The sequence below is a fragment of the Eurosta solidaginis genome, chromosome 4, assembly GCF_040869045.1.
Source record: "Eurosta solidaginis isolate ZX-2024a chromosome 4, ASM4086904v1, whole genome shotgun sequence".
Lineage (NCBI taxonomy): Eukaryota > Metazoa > Arthropoda > Insecta > Diptera > Tephritidae > Eurosta > Eurosta solidaginis.
Window position 1 is genome coordinate 223,116,312 of NC_090322.1, and position 27,899 is coordinate 223,144,210.

A 27,899-nucleotide genomic window follows, 5' to 3' on the forward strand; every position below is an offset into this window, starting at 1 on the left:
ATGTTACCAAAAAGTTATCTATTTATCATCAAAAAGTTATCGCGTTTTAGCGAAAAGTTATCGATCATTTGTCAAAAAGTTTTCGATTATTTATCAAAAAACAATTGGGTTAGGATTGGAAAGTTGTCGATTTGTCATCGAACAGCTATCCATTTTTGTCAAAAAGTTATCAATTTGTCATCAAAAAATTATAGATTCCTTATCGAAAATTTATCGATTTCTTATCGATGTGTTGCCAGTTCGTTAAAATTGCAGCTTAAAATGGATGACAATTCTGTAACCCAACGATAGAAAGCCGATAAGACGTTGGCAACTCGGCGATAAAAACCGATAACTCAACCATAATAACTCGATGTCGATAATAAGCCGATAATTAAGCTACATTTTGTCGGTATCAGTGGCTACATGTAAAAAGCCGACGGAGCTCTTCTCAAAATACTTAAATTATTTGTTTCTGCTAAGGGTACCTCTCTTGTGGTTTAACTTGTACCCTTGAGCAAGAAAAAGTTAATTTTAAAACATAAGTTTTCTAGACGTACACCGGAACACATCGAACTTCACCAGTACTTGGACCTCACACTTTTTATACTCAGCTGAGCAGAGCTCACAGAGTATATTAACTTTGTTCGCATAACGGTAATCCGTAACGGCATAAACTAATCGAGATAGATATAGACTTCTATATATCAAAACAAGTAAGGAAGGCTAAGTTCGGGTGTAACCGAACATTACATACTCAGTTGAGAGCTATGGAGACAAAATAAGGGAAAATCACCTCGTAGTAAAATGAACCTAGGGTAACCTTGGAATGTTTTGTATGACATGCGTATCAAATAAAAGGTGTTAATGAGTATTTTAAAAGGGAGTGGGCATTAGTTCTACAGGTGGACGCCTTTTCGAGATATCGCCATAAAGGTGGACCAGGGGTGACTCTAGAACTTTTTTGTACGATATGGATATCAAATGAAAGGTGTTAATGACTATTTTAAAAGGGAGTGGGCCTTAAATCTATAAGTGGACGCCTTTTCGAGATATCGCCATAAACGTGGGCCAGGAGTGACTCTAGAATGCGTTTGTACAATATGGGTATCAAACGAAAGGTGGTGATGAGTATTTTAAAACGGAGCGGGCCTTAGTTCTTTGGGTGGACGCCTATTCGAGATATCGCCATAAACGTGGACCAGGGTGAATGATTGCGTTTGTACAATATGGGTATCAAACGAAAGGTGTTGATGAGTATTTTAAAAGGGAGTGGGCCTTAGTTCTATAGGTGGACGATTTTCGAGATATCGCCATAAAGGTGGACCAGGGGTGACTCTAGAATTTGTTTGTACGATATGGGTATCAAACGAAAGGTGATAATGAGTATTTTGAAAGGGAGTGGGCCTTATTTCTATAGGTGGACGCGTTTTCGAGATATCGCCGTAAAGGTGGACCAGGGGTGACTCTAGAATTTGTTTGTACGATATGGGTATCAAACGAAAGGTGATAATGAGTATTTTAAAAAGGAGTGGGCCTTATTTCTATAGGTGGACGCGTTTTCGAGATATCGCCGTAAAGGTGGACCAGGGGTGACTCTAGAATTTGTTTGTACGATATGGGTATCAAACGAAAGGTATTAATGAGGGTTTTAAAAGGGAGTGGTGGTAGTTGTATATGTGAAGGCGTTTTCGAGATATCGACCAAAATCTGGACCAGGGTGACCCAGAACATCATCTGTCGGGTACCGCTAATTTATATAATATGTAATACCACGAACAGTTATCCTTTCAAGATTCCAAGGGCTTTTGATTTTGCCCTGCAAAACTTTTTCATTTTCTTCTACTTACTATGGTAGGTGTCACACCCATTTTACAAAATTTTTTTCTAAAGTTATATTTTGCGTCAATAGACCAATCCAATTACCATGTTTCATCCCTTTTTTCGTATTTGGTATATTATTATGGTATTTTTTTCATTTTTAGTAATTTTCGATATCGAAAATGTGGACGTGATCATAGTCGGATTTCGGCCATTTTTTATACCAATACAAAGTGAGTTCAGATAAGTACGTGAACTGAATTTAGTAAAGATATATCGATTTTCGCTCAAGTTATCGTGTTAACGGCCCAGCGGAAGGACAGACGGTCGACTGTGTATAAAAACTGGCCGTGGCTTCAACCGATTTCGCCCTTTTTCACAGAAAACAGTTATCGTCCTAGAATGGAAGCCTCTACCAAATTTCAAAAGGATTGGTAATGTTTTGTTCGACATATGGCATTAAAAGTATCATAGACAAATTATATGAAAAAGAGCGGAGCCAAGCCCATTTTGAAAATTTCTTTTATTTTTGTATTTTCTTGCACCATATCATTACTGGAGTTGAATGTTGACATAATTTACCTATATACTGTAAAGATATTAACTTTTGTTTTAAAATTTGACTTTAAATAAATTTTTTTCAAAAAGTGGGCGTGGTCGTTCTCCGATTTTTATACTCAGTTGAGCAGAGCTCACAGAGTATATTAAGTTTGATTGGATAACGGTTGGTTGTACATATATAAAGGAATCGAGATAGATATAGACTTCCATATATCAAAATAATCAGGATCGAAAAAAAATTTGATTGAGCCATGTACCGTCCGTCCGTCCGTCCGTTAACACGATAACTTGAGTAAATTTTGAGGTATCTTGATGAAATTTGGTATATAGGGTTCTGAGCACTCATCTCAGATCGCTATTTAAAATGAACGATATCGGACAATAACCACGCCCACTTTTTCGATATCGAAAATTTCGAAAAACAGAAAAAGTGCAATAATTCATTACAAAAGACAGATAAAGCGACGAAACTTGGTAGTTGAGTTGAACTTATGACGCAGAATAGAAAATTAGTAAAATTTTGGACAATGGGCGTGGCACCCCCCCTCCCCACTTTTAAAAGAAGGTAATTTAAAAGTTTTTCAAGCTGTAATTTCGCGGTCGTTGAAGATATCACGATGAAATTTGGCAGGAACGTTACTCCAATTACTGTATGTCCGCTTAATAAAAATTAGCAAAATCGGAGAAGGACCACGCCCACTTTAAAAAAAAATTTTTTTAAAGTAAAATTTTAACAAAAAATTTAATATCTTTACAGTATATAAGTAAATTATGTCAACATTCAACTCCAGTAATGTTGTGGTGCAACAAAATACAAAAATAAAAGAAAATTTCAAAATGGGCGTGGCTCCGCCCTTTGTCATTTAATTTGTCTAGGATACTTTTAACGCCATAAGTCGAACAAAAATTAACCAATCCTTTTGAAATTTGGTAGGGGCATAGATTTTATGACGTTAACTGTTTTCTGTGAAAATGGGCGGAATCGGCTGATGCCACGCCCAGTTTTTATACACAGTCGTCCGTCTGTCCTTCCGCATGGCCGTTATCACGATAACTTGAGCAAAAATCGACATATCTTTAATGAACTTAGTTCACGTGCTTACTTGAACTCACTTTATCTTGGTATGAAATATGAACGAAATCCGATTATGACCACGCCCACTTTTTCGATATCGAAAATTACGAAAAATGAAAAAAATGCCATAAGTCTATACCAATTACGAAAAAAGGGATGAAACATGGTAAGGTAATTGGATTGTTTTATTGACGCGAAATATAACTTTAGACAAAACTTTATAAAATGGTTGTGACACCTACCATATTAAGTAGAAGAAAATGAAAAAAGTTCTGCAGGGCGAAATAAAAAACCCTTAAATCTTGGCAGGTAATACATATATAAATAAATTAGCGGTATCCAACAGATAATGTTCTGGGTCACCCTGGTCCACATTTTGGTCGATATCTGGAAAACGCCTACACATATACAACTACCACCACTCCCTTTTAAAACTCTCACTAATACCTTTAATTTGATACCCATATCGTACAAACTCATTCTAGAGTCACCCCTGGTCCACCTTTGTGGCGATATCTCGAAACGGCGTCCACCTATGGAACTAAGGATTACTCCCTTTTAAAAAACTCATTAACACCTTTCTTTTGATACCCATATTGTACAAACAAATTCTAGGGTCACCCCTGCTCCACCTTTATGGCGATATCTCGAAAAGGCGTCCACCTGTAGAACTAAGCCCCACGCCCTTTTAAAATACTCATTAACACCTTTCATTTGATACCCATATCGTACAAACATATTCTAAAGTCACCCTTGGTCCACCTTTATGGCGATATCTCGAAAAGGCGAGCACCTATAGAACGAAGGCCCACTCCCTTTTAAAAATACTCATTAACACCTTTCATTTGATACCCATATCGCACAAACAAAGTCTAGAGTCACCCCTGGTCCACCCTTATTGCGATACCTCGAAAAGGCGTCCACCTATAGAACGAAGGCCTACTCCCTTTTAAAATACTCATTAACTCCTGTCGTTTGATACCCATATTGCACAAACGAATTCTAGAGTCACCCCTGGCCCACCTTTATGGCGATATCTCGAAACGGCGTCCACCTATTGAACTAGGGATTACTCCCTTTTAAAAAACTCATTAACACCTTTCTTTTGATACCCATATTGCACAAACGAATTCTAGAGTCACCCCTGGCCCACCTTTATGGCGATATCTCGAAACGGCGTCCACCTATGGAACTAAAGATTACTCCCTTTTAAAAACTCATTAACACTTTTCTTTTGATACCCATATTGTACAAACAAATTCTAGGGTCACCCCTGCTCCACCTTTATGGCGATATCTCGAAACGTAGTCCACCTATGGAACAAAGGATTAATCCCTTTTAAAATACTCATTAACACCTTTCTTTTGATACCCATATTGTACAAACAAATTCTAGGGTCACCCCTGCTCCACCTTTATGGCGATATCTCGAAACGTAGTCCACCTATGGAACTAAGGATTAATCCCTTTTAAAATACTCATTAACACCTTTCTTTTGATATCCATATTGTACAAACAAATTCTAGAGTCACCCCTGGTCCACTTTTATGGCGATATTTCGAAACGGCATCCACCTATAGAACTGAGGCCCACTCCCTTTTAAAATACTCATTAACACCATTCGTTTGATGTCAATATTGTACAAACAAATTCTAGGGTCACCCCTGGTCCACCTTTATGGCGATATCTCGAAACGGCCTCCACCTATGGAACTAAGGATTACTCCCTTTTAAAATACTCATTAACGCCTTTCATTTGATACCCATATCGTACAAACGCATTCTAGAGTCAACCCTGATCCACCTTTATGGCTATATCCCTAAATGGCGTCCACCTATAGAACTATGGCCCACTCCCTCATAAAATACTCTTTAATACCTTTCATTTGATACGCATGTCATACAAACACATTCCAGGGTTTCCCTCGGTTCATTTTCCTACTTGGTTGTTTTCCCTTATGTTGTCACCATAGCTCTCAACTGAGTATGTAATGTTCGGTTATACCCGAACTTAACCTTCCTTACTTGTTCTAATTTTTGTTAAGCATACATATAGTAATAATAGTAACGTTCCTGCCAAATTTCATCATGATATCTTCCACGACTGCCAAATTACAGCTTGCAAAACTTCTAAATTACCTTCTTTTAAAAGTGGGCGGTGCCACGCCCATTTTCCAAAGTTTTACTAGTTTTCTATTCTGCGTCATAGGTTCAACTCACTTACCAAGTTTCATCGCTTTATCCGTATTTGGTAATAAATTATCGCACTTTTTCGATTTTTCGAAGTTTTCGATATCGAAAAAGTGGGCGTGGTTATATTTCGATATCGTTCATTTTAAATAGCGATCTGAGATGAGTGCCCAGGAACCTAAATACCAAATTTCATCAAGATACCTCAAAATTTACTCAAGTTGTCGTGTTAACGGACGGACGGACATGGCTCAATCGAATTTTTTTTCGATACTGATGATTTTGATATATGGAAGTCTATATCTATCTCGATTCCTTTATACCTGTACAATAGGCCGGGTCGATTTATGGGGAGGCAAACAAATCGCCCATTGCTCTGTGAAAATCGTATTCTAGGGATCAAAATAAGAAACTTTGCCGAAGGAACTATACCTCTAAAACGAATTCTGATGTCCCCCCCCCCCCCCCCCCCCCCCTTTGGGTCGAACTTGCAAATTTTGAAAAATCCCACTTTGAAATGCCTATGTATTTTCTTTTTGGAGTTTATTTTTCTCTTTAGAAATTTATTTAGTCAGAACATATGTAAATGAAAAAATGAATTTAACTTAGTAATAGAAAAGAAATAAAAAAAAAATTATTAGAAATTAGCGTTTTTACAACCCCCTTTTAAAACCAAGGCATCACTGTGATGCATTTGCATTTCGTAAACATAGTTGTGTAGGTTTTTTATTCAACCGTTTTAAAAAATGAAGGTATCACTGTGACACAATTACAGATCGTAAAATTGCTTGTGTTGTTTTTTTTTAAGCCACCACAAGACACAGCAGATAGAATTGAAATTGCCCCTATCCAAAAGTTCGAACCAAAGGGGGGGACATCAGAATTCGTTTTAGAGGTATAGTTCCTTCGGCAAAGTTTCTTATTTTGATCCCTAGAATACGACTTTCACAGAGCAATGAGTGATTTTTAAATCGACCCGCCCTACTGTACAACCAACCGTTATCCAATCAAAGTGAACTCTGCTCAACTGAGTATAATGATCTGTGTGAAAAAAGAAATTCATTTAGCCATGTCCGTCCGTCTGTCCGTCCGTCTGTAAACACGATAACTTAATTAATTTTGAGGTATCTTGATGGAATTTGGTATGTAGTTTCCTGGGCGCTCATCTAAGATCGCTGTTTAAAATGAACGAAATCAGACTACAACCACACCCACTTTTTCGATATCGAAAATTTCGAAAAACCGAAAAAGTGCGATAATTTATTACCAAAGACGGATAAAGCGATGAAACTTTTTAGGTGCGTTGACCTTATGACGCAAAATTGAAGATTAGAAAAATTTTGGACAATGGGCGTGACACCGCCCACTTTTAAAAGAAGGTAATTTAAAAGTTTTGCTAGCTGTAATTTGGCAGTCGTTGAAGATATCATGATGAAATTTGGTAGGCACGTTACTCCTATTACAGTATGTGTGCTAAATAAAAATTAGCGAAATCGGATGACGAACACGGCCACTTTTAAAAAAAAATTTTTTAAAGTCAACTTTTAACAAAAAATTTAATATCTTTACAGTATAAAAGTAAATTATGTCAACATTCGACTCCAGTAATGATATGGTGCAACAAAATACAAGAATAAAAGAAAATTTCAAAATGGGCGTAACTCCGTCCTTTTTCATTTAATTCGTTTAGAATACTTTTAATGCCATAAGTCGAACAAAAATTTACCAATCCTTTTGAAATTTGGTAAGGGCATAGATTCTATGACGGTAACGATTTTCTGTGAAAATAGGTGAAGACGGTTGAAGCCACGCCCAGTTTTTATACACAGTCGTCCGTCTGTCCTCCCGCTTGGTCCTTAACACGATCACTTGAGCAAAAATCGATATATCTTTACTAAAATTAGTTCACGTACTTATATGAACTCACTTTATTTTGTTATAAAAAATGCCCGAAATCCGACTATGACCACGCCCACTTTTTCGATATCGAAAATTACGAAAAATGAAAAAAATAACATAATTCTATACCAAATATAAAAAAGGGATGAAACATGGTAATTGGATTGGTTGATTGACGCAAAATATAACTTTAGAAGAAACTTTGTAAAATGGGTGTGACACCTACCATATTAAGTAGAAGATAATGAAAAAGTTCTACAGGGCGAAATCAAAAGCCCTTGGAATCTTGGCAAGAATACTGTTCGTGGTATGACATATATAAATAAATTAGCGGTATCCGACAGAAGATGTTCTGGGTCACCCTGGTCCACATTTTGGTCGATATCTGGAAAACACCTTCACATATACAACTACTACAACTCCCTTTTAAAACCCTCATTAATACCTTTAATTTGATACCCATATCGTACAAACACATTCTAAAGTCACCGTTGGTCCACCCTTATTGCGATATTTCGAAAAGGCGTCCACCTATAGAACTAAGGCCCTCTACGTTTTAAATAATCATTAACACCTTTCATTTGATACACATGTCATACAAACACATTCCAGGGTTACCCTAGGTTCATTTTGCTAAATGGTGGTTTTCCCTTATTTTGTCTCCAAAGCTCTCAGCTGAGTATGTAATGTTCGATTACACCCGAACTTAGCCTTCCTTACTTGTTTTAGTATGCATCTTTTTTCCTCTTTGCATCACTCTAACGTTCAGTTCCACCTAAAACTTTGCCATATAGGTAGCTCCCTCCTTTATCGCGCCGCGCCAGTCACTCTTCCGCCTTCGCTAAAATCCTATAATTTCCGTAGCTTAATTTTTGTCTTGATAATTGCTTTCAGAGAGCAGGTTGAAGATATTAAACAGCCCTGCTTTAGAGCTGCACGCGACAAGACGCGTCTTTGCCTTCTATATATTGCCCGTATAATAGAGCTCACAGATCCTGATTGGTTTATCACTCCTTCAACCTTATATCCTGGAAGGAGGGAAGAGTATCAATGATGCACTCAAACCGTAAACCTTGAGCGCTAAACCACTGCCATCTCTACTATTTCTTTTTTTGCTTAAGTATATTATTGCAAAGCATAAACAAATGAGCCAAGATCTGGCATTCCGGAATTGTTGTATTTGTAATCGAATTTGAAAAAAAGTTTGATGACCTAGCACTTTTGAAGCTTTTCGATTTATGTACTACATTTGTCTCATGTTTCATTACCAGTGTTCGGGGTATTTAAAGCTATTACCTAAGTAAACGACTACGTCGGAGAAAAAATTAAATTTTCGGAGTATATTTTTTCATCCTTTTTGAAAGCGGGCAAAAAACTAAAATCAAATTGATTTGGTGGCGCTTGGCAATCCCTTCGATTGTGTTTTTGCCATGAAATGTTTCTCAGCAAAAAAGTTATATACGTTATCAGATGCACATGGAGTCGGCCCAACACTTGTAGGATGACTAATTAATGCTCCCATAAGCACACCACATTCTGGAAGAAAAATAGGCTCTATCTCCCCGGATATTTATCGCGCAAAAATATTATTATAATTTTCGGTTTACCATATATATTTCATGCTCTTTTAATGAGAGAAGGTTTCAAGACCGGAACAGATTCCAGTAGGATCGATAATTGCGACCTGGTAGCTGACGTACAGAGTGTGGGGGAAGACAAAACCGATACCCCGATTGCCTATGATGAAAAACACGCTCCGGCATCCAACTATGGCGAAGTGAGAATGGCAATATCACGACTAAAAAATCACGAGGTGCCAAGTAATGACGGGATACCCGCCGGGCTGTTCAAACATGAAGGCGAAAAGTTAGTATAAGATAAAGAAACAAAAAAGTGGGTCTTGCACTAAATGTACTTGCTGTCATCGTGGCCTTTGTAGACACGTCACTGTTGACGGATATAAATTCGAGACTGTAAAGGTTTTCGTCTATTTGGGGAGGCAGCATTAAAAGCAAAAACAATGTCGGCCTAGAAATCAAACGGAGAATAACCCTTGCCAATAAGTGCTTCTTTAAGCAATTGAAAAGTAAAATTCTCTCTCGATGAACAAAATTCTTACTCTACAAGTCACTCATCATACCTGTCCTGATGTATGACTCGGAATCAGGGAAGGTGTCGAGAGAAGATGAGATGGCTGTTTGAGTGTTCGACAGAAAAGTTCTCCGGAAGATTTATAGTCATATCCGTGATGTCGACGGCGAGTATCGATGGAGGTATAATGATAAGCTATATGAGCTTTTCGCAGATATGACGAGAGTGCAGCGAATAAAAACAGAAAGCTTCGCTAGCTAGGTCCTGTTATGCGGATGAACGAATACGCTCCGGCAGTTTGTAAACAGAGGAAAGAGAAGACCTTCACTGAATTGAGACAGATAGTTGGAGTAAGCTTTGACCTCGATTGGTGCTCCTAATTGGCGGCTGTTATAGCAAAACAGGGTTAGCTGACGTACTTCATTTTTATATAAAATTTCAATAAGTGCTGTATGTTGAATTTTGGCAGACTGTACAGATCGCTTCCGGACACATATTTTGCTTACATTTTACTCCTTCTATTGTCATTCCGTACGAAAAAAATACAAAAACTGTGAGTCTTAAGACACAAACAATGAATTCGCATCATTTCATCCAATCGCCACTTGTAAACAATCAGCTTTTCATACGTATGCTATGAAAACTTCAACCAAAAGTAGTAATACTATTTACTAGTAGGAGGTTAGAGCGGAGCAAAATACTCCGATTGGAATAAAGTCTGAACACTGATTCAGCAATTAACCATATTGTCAAAAGCGTGACGTCACGCCGAGAAAATTTATTTCTCAGCCACCTATGATTTTTGTGCCCTCTCATTTTTTAATGCGGGATCTGTTTATTGGTTCATGATCATAAGAATGAGTTTACAAAATCCCGCAAACAGTTTTATAAAATTTTTGTGAATTAAATATGAAAACAAAAATAAACAAGCGCTGACTACTCTTATTTGCATATGAGGGCTGTGTCATCTGCATTCTTGAATTGTCAGATTTTCATTTCCTCTGTGAATGCAAGTTTTACATAAGCTTACTTCACAAGGGAAAAATTTCAAGTTTCTGTTACATGCCTTCATATATGTAGTTATATATATGCGCATACATATATGTCATCACAAGTTATTATGTCAAACAAAAAATAACTACAGCAATAACGTGGGTTCAATTTTCAGCAAGCATTGTTTTCTACATACATATGTACATACATTTGCACTATGTACTTGTTTTGTACATATGTACATATCCATATATGAATACAATCTTTCATTATGGCAGTTGAGGTTGTATGACTATTCCTTGAAGTAGCTATCGCTCTCTTCATGTTAATTACATTATTATTCGTGTTTTTAAATCAAGAATTTTATTTTCGTGATTTCTGTTTTAAAAATTACACACTTAATTGCATTTTTACTTTGGCTTCTGACTCGCTCATAAATACTTTTATTAAACTCATGTTTAACTTCCTTAAGAGCTAATTTTAGTATTTTTGATGTGTAAACATCTTTGCTCGCGGTGTGTGGGGGAATCCATAATAAGAGCGTAAGGTATGTATGTGTAAGCATAAGCATAGTTTGGAAGTGGTATGCTATGTGGAGGAATAAGAAACCTAACTGTAAGAGGACTATGACAGGGCGTGTGATTAATTTGCTTTTGATTTTAACGGTTATCGGTGACTTATCAATTTGTTATCGACACCTTATAAATCTACTATCGGTAGAATAACTTGTTTATGAGTACCCCATTTGTTAGAGGCGGGTTATTGGTTTGTTGTCGAAAACCTATCGATTTTTTATCGAAAAGCTATTGATTTTTATCGAAAACAAATGCATTTTTATATATAAAAACTTATTTTTGCGAATCATCTTGTCTCGACTTAGGCTTTTATGACTTGCGGCCTCAGAAAAATGATCAAAGAAGAAAGTTGCAGAAGTTATTTAATTTCTATGTTGCTAAATGTTAGCGACTAGTCTTTTTCTTTGCTCATATTAATGAGGGAGGTCACCTGCTTGCTTATACGTGACTTTTTATACAATAATATATATATATTACTGTATATATATATCGTGCCCTAAATTTGGCCTATCTGCATACATTTTAATAAGCTTTTTCCATCTGAAGCCCTCCCCCCCCCCCGTCTTCACTTTTCCCTAATCCTTTTATTCACTCCTCCCTCCGGCTTTTTCGCTTCATCTATCTCCTTCTTCGTCTCATTCTATCTCTTTCTCAATCTCCTTCTCTCTTTTCTCTTCTCTCAATTTCTTCTCATTCTTCTGCATCCTTTATTGCCTGTCCCAGAGGGTGGTATGTATTTTATTCCAGTCCCAGTCCCACTCCGATAATCAGTCCCAGTCCTAGTCCTAATCCCAGACCCAGTCCATCTCTGGATAATATATTACTCTGTACTAAAGCACTCACCAATAGCTTTCATTTGATATCCATATTGTATAAACACTGTCTAGTCATTCACTGGCCCACGTTTTGGCCTATATCTCGATACCCTAGTCACCCAGGGGTATGAAAATTACCCTCTACACAACCAAAGACTCTCCTGAATTCAAAAAAATGTCATAGTACCTCTAAATCGCGGGCCCCCTCAGAACCCCCCTCCCCACACTCTCGGCGGGCCTGGTGATGTGCAATACTTGATATCATTCGCTATAATATTTTTAATTGATAAGCAGGTTGTTTAATTAAACACCAAGCAATTACACGGAAGTATATCCGCACCACCTCAAAATATGAGTGCCACTGCGTATACATAACATTTTATTATTACGCATAAACAAATAAAAAAATTTGCAATAAAATAATATTGCGACTATAAACTGAGATATAACCTCTCCTATATCTCAAGTTAGATCGAACTACAAACGGGGTGCAAAATATATTCAAAATCGGTTCAGTAGTTTAGGAGTCCATCGCGGCCAAAAATGTTGTGACACGTGTTTTTTATATATTAAGATTAAGCTCAGTAAAATATATCCCACTCTTTATTACTCTCCACACTTCAAAGGGAAACTATGACTTTTATATGTACTCTCCTCCTATTTAATTTTACTTGGTACTACACGGCGTATAAGTAATATGAATTTCAATATAATAATTGAATCACGTCCTCCGATGAATGTTTTTCAATCCATTTTTTCTTTTCAAAAACATCAAGGAACAATTTAAAGAAAGGAGATTTAGTATATGGGTCTGCAATCAGATTTCCAAGAAAAATGTACATTCCCCATTTATCTAGAACTTGTAAAATTAAATTTTAAACAAAGACACATACACATTAAAACATATTTATTATTGATATTCATTAGATAATTGGACCCGACAGACGTTGTGGTATGTTTAATTCGTGCTTATAAATATAAGCTCCAATTTTTATTTGTATGTATGTAATTCTATTTGGGAATAAAGGCCATTGGCTTATTACTGCTAATATGTCCCCCACCTCAAGTGCGGCTGAACAAGGTATTCTGGTTCCAACAGAGTACCCAGTTCAAAGAAGTACTTGACAGTGGCCGGTTCGAAAAATTACACTATTCAGAAAAACTAAGTTCCAAAGAATTACTCTCTTCTAAAAAGCACCCGGTTCCAAAAACTTGCACGATTCAAAAAGCAACTGGTTAAAAAGGCAGTAGGTTCTGATAAGGTATACGGTTCACAAAAGTGCCCGGTTCTAAAATGAACCCGCTTCTAATACTATACCCGGTTCTTAAATAGTACCCGGTCTAAATATAACACAATATTCTAAAAAAAATACGCGGAACCCATTATAACCCATATAAACGCTCCGTTTTCGAAAAAGTTCTCGGGTAAGAAATGTACCCGAATCCGAAAAACCGGTTCTAAAAAAGTACATGGTTCTGGACCCACATCTTAAAAGTTCTGAAAATATACTTTTATCCGAAAAAGTGCAAAAATAAATGTATTCAGAGCACGCTATACTTCCAAAAAGATTTAGGCCGAGCTTTTCTTTCAATTTGCGTCGTGCTCCTTTTTAATTTTTCCGAAAAAATAGCAGGACAGGACAAAACCCGGATGGTAGATATGTCGTGTCGATGCCGTTTAAAAGCTTCTATCCCACGGATTTAAAATTAGGTGCACCTTGGGCAATCGCGTTGCAGCAATTTTATCGCAACGAAGCAAGATTGTTACAAACCCCTTCGTTAAAAGAAGAACATGACAATGTCGTTAAAAGGACATATGGAGCAAGTAGAAGCTCCAAATTTCGAACGTTCACCTAGCCACTTTTACCTCTGAAATCACGCGGTTCTGAAACCTGAAAGTACTTCGACGAAATTGAGATTAGTGTTTAACGCGTCATGCAACTCTTCGAATGGCGTCTCGTTAAATGATATTCTCCACGTAGGCCCGGCTCTGCAATTGGATTTAACCCTTCTTATAATTCGGTGGCGGCTGTACAAGATCGTTCTGAATAGCAGAGAGTGCTTAGATTCTCTGCTCTCCTAAATGGAGGCAGCATTCACCGCGCAGAGATGACGAACCCGATCCCGCAATCGATGATGATGGAATATATGTCCCCCCGCCCAATTATGACGAAGTTAGAATAGTAGTAACCAGATTGGAAAACAACAAGGCCGTGGGCGCTGATGGATTACCTGCGGAGCTATTCAGGTACGGCGGCCAGGAGTTGGTAAGGCGCATGCAGCAGCTTCTTTGCAAAATATGGGCGGACGAGTACAAGCCCGACGTCTAAGTGTTTTTGCCCAGTCCACAAGAAGGGGGATACTGCAAAATGCACCAACTATCGTGGAATCACCCTTCTTAATATCGCATATAAGGTCCTTTCAAGTGTATTGTGCGAAAGATTGAAGCCCACCGTGAACCGGCTGATTGGCGCTTATCAGTGCGGCTTCAGACCTGGTAAATCTATCATCGACCACATTTTCACAATGCGCCAAATCTTGGAAAAAACCCGTGAAAAAAAATCGACACACATCACCTCTTCGTCGACTTTAAAGCCGCCTTCGACAGCACGAAAAGGAGCTGCCTATATGCCGTTATGTCTGAATTTGGTTTCCCCGCATAACTTATACGGCTGTGCAAAATGACGTTGAGCAACACCATCAGCTCAGTCAGAATTGGGAAGGACCTCTCCGAGCCGTTCGAAACTAAACGAGGTTTCAGACAGGGTGACCCCCTATTGTACGATTTCTTTAATTTGATGCTGGAGAAAATTATACTAGCTGCAGAACTTAACCGCACTGGAACAATATTCTATAAAAGCGTGCAATTACTGGCATATGCTGATGACATTGATATCATCGGCCTAAACACCCGCGCTGTTAGTTCTGCTGACTCCAAACTGGAAAAAGAAGCGGTAAAGATGGGTTTGATGGTGAGTGAGGACAAAACGAAGTACCTGCTGTCATCGAGCAAAGAGTCAGCGCATACGCGTCTTGGCAACCACGCTACTGTTGGCAGCCATAATTTCGAAATAGTAAAAAACTTCGTTTATTTGGGAACCAGCATCAACACTAGCAACAACATCAGCACTGAAATCCAGTGAAGAACCAATCTTGCCAATAAATGCTACTTTGGACTAGGTAGGCAATTGAAAAGTAAAGACCTCTCTCGGCGAACGAAAATCATACTCTGCAAGTCCCTTATCGTACCCGTCCTGCTATATGGGGCAGAAGCATGGACCATGATAACAGCAGATGAAGCGGCTTTGGGGATGTTCGAGAAAAAAGTTCTTCGAAAGATTTATGGACCTCTACGCATTGGCAATGGCGAGTACCGAAGAAGATTTAATGATGAGATGTACGAGCTATACGCAGACATCAACATATTCTAGCGAATTAAAACTGCGCTGGCTAGGCCATGTTATGTGAATTAAAGATGATGCTCCGGCCAAGAAAATGTTTCTATCGGAACCCGCCTATGGAAGCAGAGGTAGAGGGCAGCCCCCACTCCATTGGAAGGACCAGGAGGAAAACGATTTAAACTCCCTTGGTGTGACCAATTGGCGCCGGTTGGCGGAGCGAAGGAGCGACTGGCGCGTCTTGTTGGACGGCCATAACCGTTTAGACGGTTAAGCGCCAATTAAGTAAGTAAGTAAGTAAGTATTTGATATCGATGTCTCATCTTGCACACACCGGTGTCATCCTAAAACGTCGATTCGTATGTGCTCCCACCCTTCATGCTAGGCTGAAGCCTCCTCGTGACGACACATGGTAACGTTTCGGCGGCGAATTCAAGCGGCAACCATTACCTCCTACCTAAAACCTGATTTCTCTTCTCCTCTCATAGATTAGGGGCTATTCTGTAGCCCAAGAGTTACATCCTGAATAAGGTGTCCCATGCTTTTGATTTGTAAACATTTTTGTTAAAGGCAATAATGCAATAAGTTATTTCCATTCTATTATAAATCATTTATGTTTGTATGTTTAATGGTGTGTTCAATTTTACTTAAGATTTTTAAGAATTAATGAGCTTAACACCGGTAAATAATAATCGTTATTCAATTATTATCTTTGCTTTTATTGGGAAAAACTGAAAAGAAGGAAACATTTACTGACATATTGCGATGGTACTATTTCGAAAACCGCCACGTCATCATCGTCAGGCAATTTCGTAATGTTTATTATTTCAACAGGTTTCATCGGGGATCAAACCGCGGTCAAACTGCTGAAATCACAATCGCCTAACCTTTGGGCTATTGTGTTGTATTTGCTTTCTTTGCTTATTTTTTTTTTTGTATCCCATTTTCACGCTCTCGCACAATTTGAGACATTCTGTCTTTACATTAATTTGTAGCATGCGTGCGTTTTGTTATTGGTATTGTACCACTCCTCTTCACTGCAGAAGATTGTTTGTGTACTACATTTAAACTCGTGCTCAGTTTATACAGTTAGATGTAATAATATAAAATTGAATACACCATTAAACATACAAAAGAGAGGACTGTAGACTCATGACGGGTATTCTGACAGGACACTGCCTTCTGGCGTCACATGCCTTTAAATTAGGCTTGGTCAGTGATAGCAGATGTAGGAAGTGCGGGTTGGAGGAGGAAACGATGGAACACGTTCTGTGCCCGTGCCCTGCACTTGCCAGGCTAAGACTCCAGCTATTATGAGAGATAAAGCTGTCAGATCTAGAAGCAGGAAGTGGCTTAAGTCTTAGGAAGCTGTTAGTATTTGCCAAGAGGACGGAGTTATTTTATAACATAGGTCCTGGTTTTGGATAAGGGGTTTAAGTTTGGTCATTAAAACAAACTTCGGGTAACACTACGGACTCGATCAGTCTATGTGAGGTCCTCATTGTGGTATTTAATATATAAATCACTATTTAATAATAAGCACTATTTATTTTTATAAAATATTTTTATTTAACCGCTCCTAAAAGTATGTTACAAAACGTTTTTAAATATTTCAACCGAATGAAAATTTTTGAAAGACAATATTTTACAATTGAAAAATAAAAATTAACAAGAACAAAAAAATTCAATTTATTTAAAGTAGGTACATTTAAAGTTGAATATAAATATAACCCTACAATACTCCCCCTTCCGGAGATTTAATGTTAAATAAATTAAAAGTAACTTTCTTTTTTGTTTTTGTGTTAGGTATCTCTATTTTATCAATCATTGCTGGTTTTAAACGATCAATAGGAATAGATTTAATTTCATTGTTTATTTCAATTTTAAAGTTTTTAATATCTTTTTCAATAACTCTATAAGGACCTTCATACGGATGTTGCAAGGAATGTTTGTTTATTACACGTACAAAAACAAAATGACAATCTTTTAAATCTTTTGGAACAAAAATACCACTAGAATTTTGATGATGTTCCAAATTTGATTTAAAATTTTTAAAATGTTCACGCAAACTACTTAAAACATCCGTTGAAGTTATATTCTCTGTAGTTGAAACAAAGAATTCACCAGGTAATCTTAAATTTTGTCCATAAACTATTTCAGCCGGTGTTGCTGAAATATCTTCTTTAAAAATCGATCGCAAACCCATAAGTTCTATTGGTGACTCTTCATACCAATCTCTGGATCCATTCCTAGCCATTATTGAAGATTTAAGCTGTCTATGAAAACGTTCTATCATTCCATTAGCTTGGGGATGATAAGGAGAAGTTGTTATTTGATGACTTCCAAGAAGTTTCGTTAATTCTGAAAACAAGTTTGAAGTAAATTGAGATCCCTGATCTGTTGTTATTTCTAATGGAACTCCAAAACGTGAAATATATTCTTTAAAAAATTTATTTACAACCGTAACTGCAGAAATATCTCTTAGTGCGAATGCCTCTGGCCAACGTGTAAATCTATCAATTATAGTTAATATATAACGATATCCTTTTGAAACAGGTAAGGGTCCAACAATATCTAAGTGAATGTGTTCAAATCTAGATTTTGGAATTGGAATTGGAATTTTCATAACTGGAGATTTTGTATGGCGATGTACTTTCGATTTTTGACAACTTATACATTCTTTAGACCAAGTATTAATATCTTTATTCATTTTAGGCTAAAAATATTTCTTAACTATCAAACGACGTGTAGCTCTACTACCAGGATGTGAAATCCCATGTAACATATCAAATATTATTTTTCTTAAATTGTTTGGAATGAAAGGCCTAGGATTTTCTCCTGACACTTCGCACCATATATTAAAGTTAAGAACAGGAATTTTTATTAGTTTCAAATTCAAAAATGTTTGCTCTGAGGTAAGTTTACTTAATTCACTGTCTTGTTGTTGTTCACTTTGTAAAATTTTTAAATTAATGTCCGAATTATTAATTGCTTCTACTTCAAACGCACGAGGTAATGTATCAGCTACAACATTTTCTTGTCCTTTAATATACCTAATGTCATTCGTAAACTGAGCAATGAATTCCATATGTCTAGTCTGTCTTGGACTGCGTTCTGTTTTTGAATTTAAAGCAAATACAAGAGGCTTGTGATCTGTGAAAACTGTAAATTCACGTCCTTCTAGAAGGTAACGAAAATGTTTAATGTTCAAATAAATAGCTAATAGTTCCCTATCAAATGCACTATATTTAATTTCGGATGGAGACAATTTCTTTGAAAAGAATGCAAGTGGTTCTGACTTATTATTAAACGTTTGATGTATGACACCACCTATTGCCGTATTGGATGCATCTACATTTAAAGAAAGTTTTGCATCTTTGTTAAAATGATTTAACAATATCGCAGATGCAAACTTTTCTTTAATGCATTCGACAGCTTTATTAGATGTATCGTCCCAAATTAAAATCTTGTCTCGCTTGTTATTTTTTCTATTAATTAAATCATAGATAACTTTCGTAAACTCTGCTAATTTTGGTATATATCGATGGTAATAATTAACCATACCAATACATTTTTGTGCCTGCTTAATAGATTTTGGACGATCAAAATTTCGAATGGCTAAAACTTTTTCTTCTGAGGGTCTAATTCTCGTTTCAGAAATATTATGTCCTAAAAAGTCAACATTTGTTACGCCAAAAGGACATTTACTTGGTTTTATATTTAAACCGTACTCCGTTAGGCGCTGAAATAGTACGCGAAGATCTTTGAAATGTTGTTCCTCATTTTCGCTTGCCACTAAGAGATCATCAATATAGTCTAAATCATTAACTACTTCATTAATAAATCGTTGAAAAGTTTGCGCGGAGTTCCTAAGCCCGAAAGGCATTCGTACAAATTCAAACATGCCAAAAGGCGTAGTGATTGCAGTTTTATAGATATCCTCTTCTGCCATTGGAATTTGGTGATAAGCTCTTACCAAATCTAATTTTGAAAATATTTTCTTATTTCTTAGATTCATGTTGAAGTCATGAACATGGGGTAAAGGATAACGATCAGGAACTGTTACGACATTTAATCTTCTAAAATCTCCACAAGGACGCCAGTCATTTAACTCCTTCTTGGGTACAAGATGTAAAGGAGATGCTACTGCTGAATTAGAAGGTCTACATATCCCTGTCTTTACTAAAAAATCGAATTCAGTTTTAGCTACTTTGAATTTAATGGGGTCTAAACGTCTTGGTTTAGAAAATGGCAAATTTCCTTCAGTGACTAATCTGTGAACTGTTGTATGTCTAACTGGTTGTGAATAATCTGGTTCAGAAAATAAAGAAGGAAATTCTTTTAGTAACTTTGTAAATTTGTTATCAACAGCGGAAACTTTTGGTAGCGAAACATTACAAACACATGAAATTGTGTTAACTGAAAGACTTGTTATCGGATCTACTAAGCATTTGCGTTTAACATCAACTAAGAGACCATATTTACACAAAAAATCAGCACCGATAATTGGTTTAGCTATATCCACTATTAAAAACGTGAATGGAAATTCGCGACGCAGTCCTAAATTAATATTTAAAATTTTTTTACCATATGTCGAAATCGTTGAACAGTTAGCTGCAGTTAAAATAATATCTGATGACTTTTTCGAACTTGAAGATTTTGAAACCGGAAGCACTGAAATTTTTGCTCCACTATCTATTAAAAATTAAGTTTGTTTGTTTTATCAAAAATAAATAAGCGACGTGTAAAGGTGTCTAAATGTCCGTTGTTTGTCGCCGTAACAACGGATAACTTTAGTTTGACGAACTATTATTTTTAAAAGCGCATGGTTGTTCGCACTTCAAAGCCTGATTACCAAACTTATAATGATACCTACAGAGCCAATTTGGGTTGTCACGAGACTTTGATCGATATCTAGAAGGACTTTTAAAACGATTCCTACTAAAAGATCGGGACCTTGAATAATTTTGACTCATCTGATTTTTAATTTCACTGATCTCTAATGACAATTTTTCAAAATTTTTGCACATCATGTTAGTTGTTTGAACCAAATTTGAAATAATTGCATTTTCGCTTTTAGAATTTGGGAAATTACTAACTGAGGCTATTTCATTTTTATTATAAACTTCCCAAATATTATCGGCTAATTTAACTAATTCACTTATTTCATTCAAATTCGAACTAGTAAGAATAATACTTAAATTTTTGGGCAACTTCCTTATCCAAAATTTTTTAAGAATTTCTTTGCTAAAATTGTTTCCAGAGAGTAGCACTAGAGACCGATAAAACTCAGAAGGTTTACGATCTCCCATTTCTGAATCGGATAACACTCGATCTAATTTGGCATTCTCACTTAATGAGTGCCGTTCAATTAAAATTTTCTTTAATGCAGGAAATTTGTCATTTTCAGGAGGATTTTGAATAAAATCAAGAATTGTCATAATTACATCCTGTGGAAGTGCAGTTATAACATATTCATATTTTGTCCCTTCCTGAGTAATGTTCTTTCGACTAAATTGCATTTTAGCATGAATGAACCATGCTTCAGGGCAATTAGTCCAAAATTGGGGAAGTTTTACCGATGTAGCAAAAATTCCATTATTTTGATTCACATATGGATTTGGTAAATCATTTTGATAATTTTCATTATCCAAATCAATAAGTGAATCGTTTACTTGATTTCGTGGTGTAGAAGTACGTATATTATTTGATGGTGAATGAAACATTGTTAATAGAAATAACTACAAAAATTATATTATAGGAAGAAATAAAAATATCCGGAAAGGAGCGTTTACAAAACTCAAATTATTAATCTATTTTGATACATATACAGATACATATAAATAATATTAATACTAGATACAGCTCACCAAATATTTGTCGCAATGGTTTTAAAATTGATTGATGAATTTAGACAATGTATTGTGCAATGGCTTTAAAATTGATTGATGAAATTGGACAATGTGTTGTGCAATGGCTTTAAAATTGATTGATGAAATTAGACAATGTATTGTGCAATGGCTTTAATTGTTTTGTATTTGTAGCTTTTGTTGTTGTTGCTCTTGCAATGTTTGATTGAAAGGCTGATGTTAATGATGCAGCGGTAACGTCTGAAATAATGACAATCCAAAAATACGACGAAGACGACGTCGTGCAGTTGAAAATAAACTAATTTTATAGAAGTGAATCTAGTTTTTGGACCACCACGTCTACGTCAAATACGCGTTAGAGAGGGCTCTTGTGATGTTCACGATATATTTGGTATATATTTTCAACTTGTTTTTCAGATAATTCTTCGAGTAGTGAGGACACTTCACACTAGTTTAAAGGTACGAATTACAAAACTTTTAGCGAGTTAGAGCTGGACGTTGCAAGATGTTACGCACTTTATTTGAAAGTGAATTTAAACAAATCTCTTCACTGGTCTTTTGTAAATCAATTAAAGTTTGTTTAAGTGCACCACCTTTAACAATTTGTTTAAGAATTTGCTGATAAAAACGTAATAAGTTGGATATAGTAAACAGAACTATGGTATCATTTTCGGAAGTCAATATGGTTTCCACTAGCATAATATATAACTAGGAAGAGAATAAATCGATTTTTGCTGAACATCAACTGGTGGCGTTATTATTTCATACAGCATACAAGAATTAAAATTTGATTCGTTGTTTTTGAAGCACGGTTTTTATGTTTGGCTGGCTAGATCGCCAATGTGGTATTTAATATAAAAATCACTATTTAATAATAAGCACTATTTATTTTTATAAAATATTTTTATTTAACCGCTCCTAAAAGTATGTTACAAAACGTTTTTAAATATTTCAACCGAATGAAAATTTTTGAAAGACAATATTTTACAATTGAAAAATAAAAATTAACAAGAACAAAAAAATTCAATTTATTTAAAGTAGGTACATTTAAAGTTGAATATAAATATAACCCTACACTCATGGACTGGCCAGTTCAGCCTAACCTAACCTGCCCGACGATGATGACATGGTGGTTTTCGAAATGGTACTATCGCAATATGCCAGTAAATTGTTCCTTCCTTTCAGTTTTTCCCAATAAAACTAAAAACCGGTGTTGAGCTCATTAATTCTTAAAAATCTTAAATACATCATTTATGGAATATGAGTTATGTATATTAAAAGCAATTTAAAATTATACCGAGAACTAATTTTCAATTTTTTTCCTTTCTATATAAACGCAATTATATTGCATCAATAAAACGCACACCAACAATGCAAAACCTAAATCAAACCAATTCATATCTACTTGTGGCCTTCAAAAATGAAATAACAACAATGAAATAATAATAAAAATAATGACAAACAACAACATCGATGACAATGTTTACAAAATGCAACACTACTACACTAACAACAATGACAACAACAAAACCAAACAATGCAACAACGTTGGCGATAAAATAAATAAAAATTGTACACCATAAATTAGGAGTGGAGAAATATAACTGCATAAAAATCGACTACTTCCCAAAGGAAGGCTACCAACCGGATCCGAACGATTCAACTGCTGCCATACCATGTAAGTTCATAAACAACCACTTTATTTGCTTGCTTGCAACCCGTTGTGTATTTCGTTGTTATGATATACAGTTTCGCGGTGAGTAGATGCGTATTCAAATTGTATAAGCATCCAAAGGAAGTATATGCATGTTGCTGCTTTTGTAAAGCATTTAAGGATAGCTGACTGAGAGCATACTCTGCGCAAAAAGTATTTGAAATTTTATTTGCTACGCTTTGTTGGTGTCTATGCAAAAATGCTTGTAGCTCATCGTAAAGTCTGATTCCTTACTCTTTTGTAGCGTGATCTAAGATAATACGAAAATTTTGGCATCTATCTAGCAGCTCAGTTTGACTACGATTCCCAAAAAAGATGACTGCCCCTATCGGCATTACAGGACAGTATATTCCTTTCTGGCTTTTTTTCTTCAAGAAAACTCGAATTTATGTGTGCTGATACCAAGCTCTATATTCCAATCCCTCCCGAAGTATTAATCAAAATACTTAAAATCCCTTAACCTTTAATATTTCAAAATGTATTCTTACTTTTAATGCAGACTCCATGAAATGAAAGTACAACTACTGTTTTACTTTCTCCTGCAAACATGGTGAAATGATGAATGGCATCGCGTACCAGCAATTTGACACTCGTGTCCTTGTCGCTTGAGTTTGCCTGTTAAAAACCGCTCCAGTCTAGAGTTACGAGTAAATTTATTAGATTTTTATTGTGTGTTGCTTTGTTATAGAGGTTACTTGTCCTTATGCGATTTGCAGTATTTTTGTTTTCTGTGTGTGAACTTTTTAAGCTTTGAGCTCATGAGTCTTATTAAATAGCTAAGAATTTCTGCAACTTGTAAGCTTGGCAAGAGTTATTATTTAATATTTGCACACTAACTTCATTCGCTCGAAGGACTATTGACGTGGCTTGTAGGAATTATGGTAGATGGTTTGTTACAATAAGACGGAGAAAGACTAGAGCTAGAGGGAAAGGGGGAAGGAGTGAGAAAGGCAGTAGGAGAGAGGGAGATATGAAGAAGAACAGGGAGAATGGAAGGAAAAAGAAGAGGCAAGTGGAGAGAGGATAAGGGAAATGTGGAAGAAGATATAGAGGAGGACAGTGATCTTCCAGCGGAAGTTAGGTACGCAAAGAGTGAAAAATAGAAAGAAAGGCATCGAAAAGGATGGAAGAACGTTAAAGAAGTGTATGCGCAGATGTAGAGAATGAGAGGATGAGCTATGCTGTAAAATTAGAAGCTATCTTCTTAGCTTTCCACTTTTTTCGCCTCGCGAAACTTGGTGGTTGGTTGGTTGGTTGGTTGGTTGGAGTGGCGAGTCCCAATTGACTCCAATTAGCGCTCATGCGCCGATTTGATACCACAAACTCGTGAGTTAACCAATGAAAGGGTGTTTTAAGAATACTGATGAACATTTTCACGCGCCTCAGGGAAAAACCCGTCCCCTTATGTCCATCCCGTGGAGTTTATGAATTTGAGAAGCTCTCCCGCCCTAACATCCTGGAGTTTTGGGAGGCTTTCGAAAAAGGGCTTTCCAAGAAACTTTAGTCTGCTTCGACAGTGTGCTGGGCATTTACACAGCAGATGCTCAACGGTCTCCTCTACCTCCGGACGCTTGCAGCTGCGACAGGAGGTATTGTGTTCCAGTCCCATCCGTGCCGCATGTACCCCAATTGTCCAATGGCCCGAGAGCACCGCAACTACTCTGGATATATCCCTTCTGTGCATCTTAAGGACAGCTACCGATCGTTTTTCGTTATATAGTGGACACATGCTCTTGGAAACTCTACAGGTCCGCAACCGATTCCACCTATTGTTGGCCTCACCCAACTAGTGCTGGGAGATGCGACCCTTGATGAATCGCAGGGGTGCAAGGACCTCCTTCACTCCTAATACATCAACAGCCGCTCCACGCCGTGCCAGCTCATCCGCCATCTCGTTACCCTGTATGTTTCGGTGCCCCGGCACCCATATCAGGGTAACGATCGCCTGCTCGCAAGAATCATGGCGCTCTCCCTACACTACCCAACCAGGTCTGATGATATCGTCTCTGACCCGAGTGCCGCCTGGCTATCGGAGAAAATGGGTACCCTATTACCGTTCGCGAAACTTGGTACTATCACCGCCTAAATCCTTGGCGACCATCTTCACGTCGTGGGCGATACAAGTGTCGAAAATATCAGACAACCACGTCGATAGCATTACGTTGTACCTAAAGTTCAGAGCCATGCCATGTTAAAAGAAACACACCGGGGAAGCTGCAGGCCTGTCAAAACAAACAACAACAATTTCAGTTAAATGCTAAGAAACAACGCGAAGCCTCATTGCGTGAGCTTCCAAAGAGATATAGGGGCCAAAAAAATAACCGGATGGTTGGCGCAAGGGTGCAGAAACTGCAAAAAATACTATACACGTGCATATCGATAGTTCTAAACTAACAGAAGGGGTCGGGTCTGCTGTTTCCAAATCACTGCAGTGTCTTTCGAGTGACAATTGTAGCCTTGAAGAAAGCAGCAGAAATTCTGGAGGAAGCGTGCTTAAGCTGCAATAAAAAGAGATTTTGATAGTCAGGCGGCCATTAATACTTTATCGAGAAATGTCCTGGAATGCAAGTAAGCACTTTTATTAGGTTTCCAGTCATTAGGGGATGTAAGGTAACGAGGGTGCTACCTTCTAAAAATCGACGGTAGACATTCAAGTCAGCCTTGGAGAAATCAAACTGAACAGGAGTTGCTTCTGATCCATCGAGCAGGAAAGACGTGGAAAAAAAAGTTGGCTGCAAAACTTTAAACATCATGTGAAAATCCTAACAAATTAGACTCACAAAGTTGTTCATATCTCTAAAGAAAGAGAGAAGACTTAAGGTACACAAACTGGACTGGAGTAAGTGTCGGCTGCAGGAAGGAACGGTTGAGCGCGTGTTGTGTTTATGTCTTGCGCTCGTGAGGTCAAGGTTCCAACTACTAAATGTGGCAAAATTACCTGATCTCGAGGCAGCTGAGTCCTAACAAATTAGACTCACAAAATTGTTCATATCTCTAAGGAAAGAGAGAAGACTTAGGGTACACAAACTGGACTGGAGGAAGTGTGGGCTGCAGGAAGGAACGGTTGAGCACGTGTTGTGTTTATGTCTTGCGCTCGTGAGGTCAAGGTTCCAACTACTAAATGTGGCAGAATTACCTGATCTCGAGGCAGCTGAGTGCTAAAAAACTTCTAGTATATGCCAAGAGGGCAAAGTCGAAAAGGACATCGGAAGCCTTAAAGCAAGAGGGCAGATGGAGGTCGCGGGCGTCACGACGAAGGTGTCGGAGGAGAACAAGCAGTCAAATGATATTGCAAGTCTCACATAGGATATTCAGCATGGCATTTACGCTTTGGGAAAAGGTTTACTGAGAATAACAATCGAAATATGCAAGAAACGGAAATGGATGAAGAGGACCTCCAAAGTCTTAAACCGAAGGGCAATAGAAGCACATAAACATCACGACGAAGGTCTAAGAGGACAATCCAATGATGTTGCAAGTCTTACATATAAATACCCAACTGGGTAAAGTGGGTTCGAGCCAGCTCCTTTCATCCTTCAAAAGGGCTTGTTTGACTTGGCGCTGACCCAAGGGCAATGACTTTCATCGGGAGGAAAGGTTTCTGGGCGCTCGTACTTCACGATTCATGAGCTGCGGCCATGGAAAGGAAACAGCTGCATTTATATATGCTGCTTTGCAACACGTCTGAGCACCTCAAAGTAGTGGCCGTCGATTAGAAGAATAAGCAGGCATTTATCCTGGCATCTTGCTTTATGGCCAATACTGCGGTAACACCATGGGGGGAATGTAAGAGGCTAGTACAAGAGGAAGGGTGCTGAGGGTGTTTGGTTATGGGCACGGATACGGAGATACGAACGATAGAGGTGGGTCTCTATTTTGTTACATATTGCAAACCAATTTGCAGATAGCCGACAGGGGATGTGTCGCTACATATGTTGGTCCAAGTTGGCTTCCGTTTTCATAACTGGATGACCTTTGCTACGTACCAAATAATAATGATTATCAAGATTTGTATAAATTATGTGCTTAAAATACAGTTAGAAAATACATACGTTTTACGTAAAATAATTTCAATTTAAATTCTTATCATAGCCAATGGTGACTGCAATATCTATAGCTCCCAAAATGTTTTACAAGTACACCTAAAAATAATAAAGCCACCTTTAACAAGTAAGGAAGGCTAAGTTCGGGTGTAACCGAACATTATACACTCAGTGGGAGCTTCAATTGTACATATCATTTCAGATAAATTACTTTTCTACATAACACGTGGCACCGCCCGTTTAAAAAAAATGTCTCCCCATTTCCTCTTACAATAAAACTTGATAAGTGAAATATCATTGATTCAAAACTATTTTTTGCTAAGTTAGAGCTTATTATTATAGTCTAGTCTACGACCCTTATAAAAATCTTTTACATAAAATTGGGCGTGATCTTTAACCGATCTCGCCCATTTTTTCTAAAAATATTTCCTGCTATAGGGAAAATTTTTGTAGCCAATTTTATTACGATCCGTTAATTTTTCTTCGAGTTATGGCTCCGGAAACATATAAAATTGCTTCGTCATAAAAGGGGCTGTGCCACGCCCATTTTTAAAAATTTTAAGTTTTTCGTATTTGTTGTTATAAATCCACTTGGAAAATGAAATACCATTGATATAAAGCTCTTTTTTGCAAAGATATAGCTTATTTTATTCCTCCACGGCCGTTTTAAAAATCTTTTATATAAAAGTGGGCGTGGTTCTTAACCGATTTCCTTAATTTTTCTTCAAAGCTCTCCTTATAGGGATGCAACTTCCTGCCGAATTTTGTTACGATAAGTTTAACGATTTTTGATTTATGATTAATGATATTTGTAAAATTGATTTTATCACAAGTGGGCGGTTCCACGCCCATTTAATAAAATTTTTTCAAATTTTTG

At 37.1% G+C, this 27,899-nt stretch overlaps 1 protein-coding gene across 1 annotated transcript in view; it reads left to right on the top strand.

Moving 5' to 3' along the window:
- The window catches only part of stg1 (stargazin-like protein), a 66,461-nt gene that overhangs the window by 21,631 nt on the left and 16,931 nt on the right, over positions 1 to 27,899 (top strand). The window contains exon 3 of the mRNA XM_067784839.1: positions 22,854 to 22,943. Coding sequence (XP_067640940.1) covers positions 22,854 to 22,943 — 90 coding nt within the window. The remainder of the gene's footprint in view (positions 1 to 22,853; positions 22,944 to 27,899) is intronic.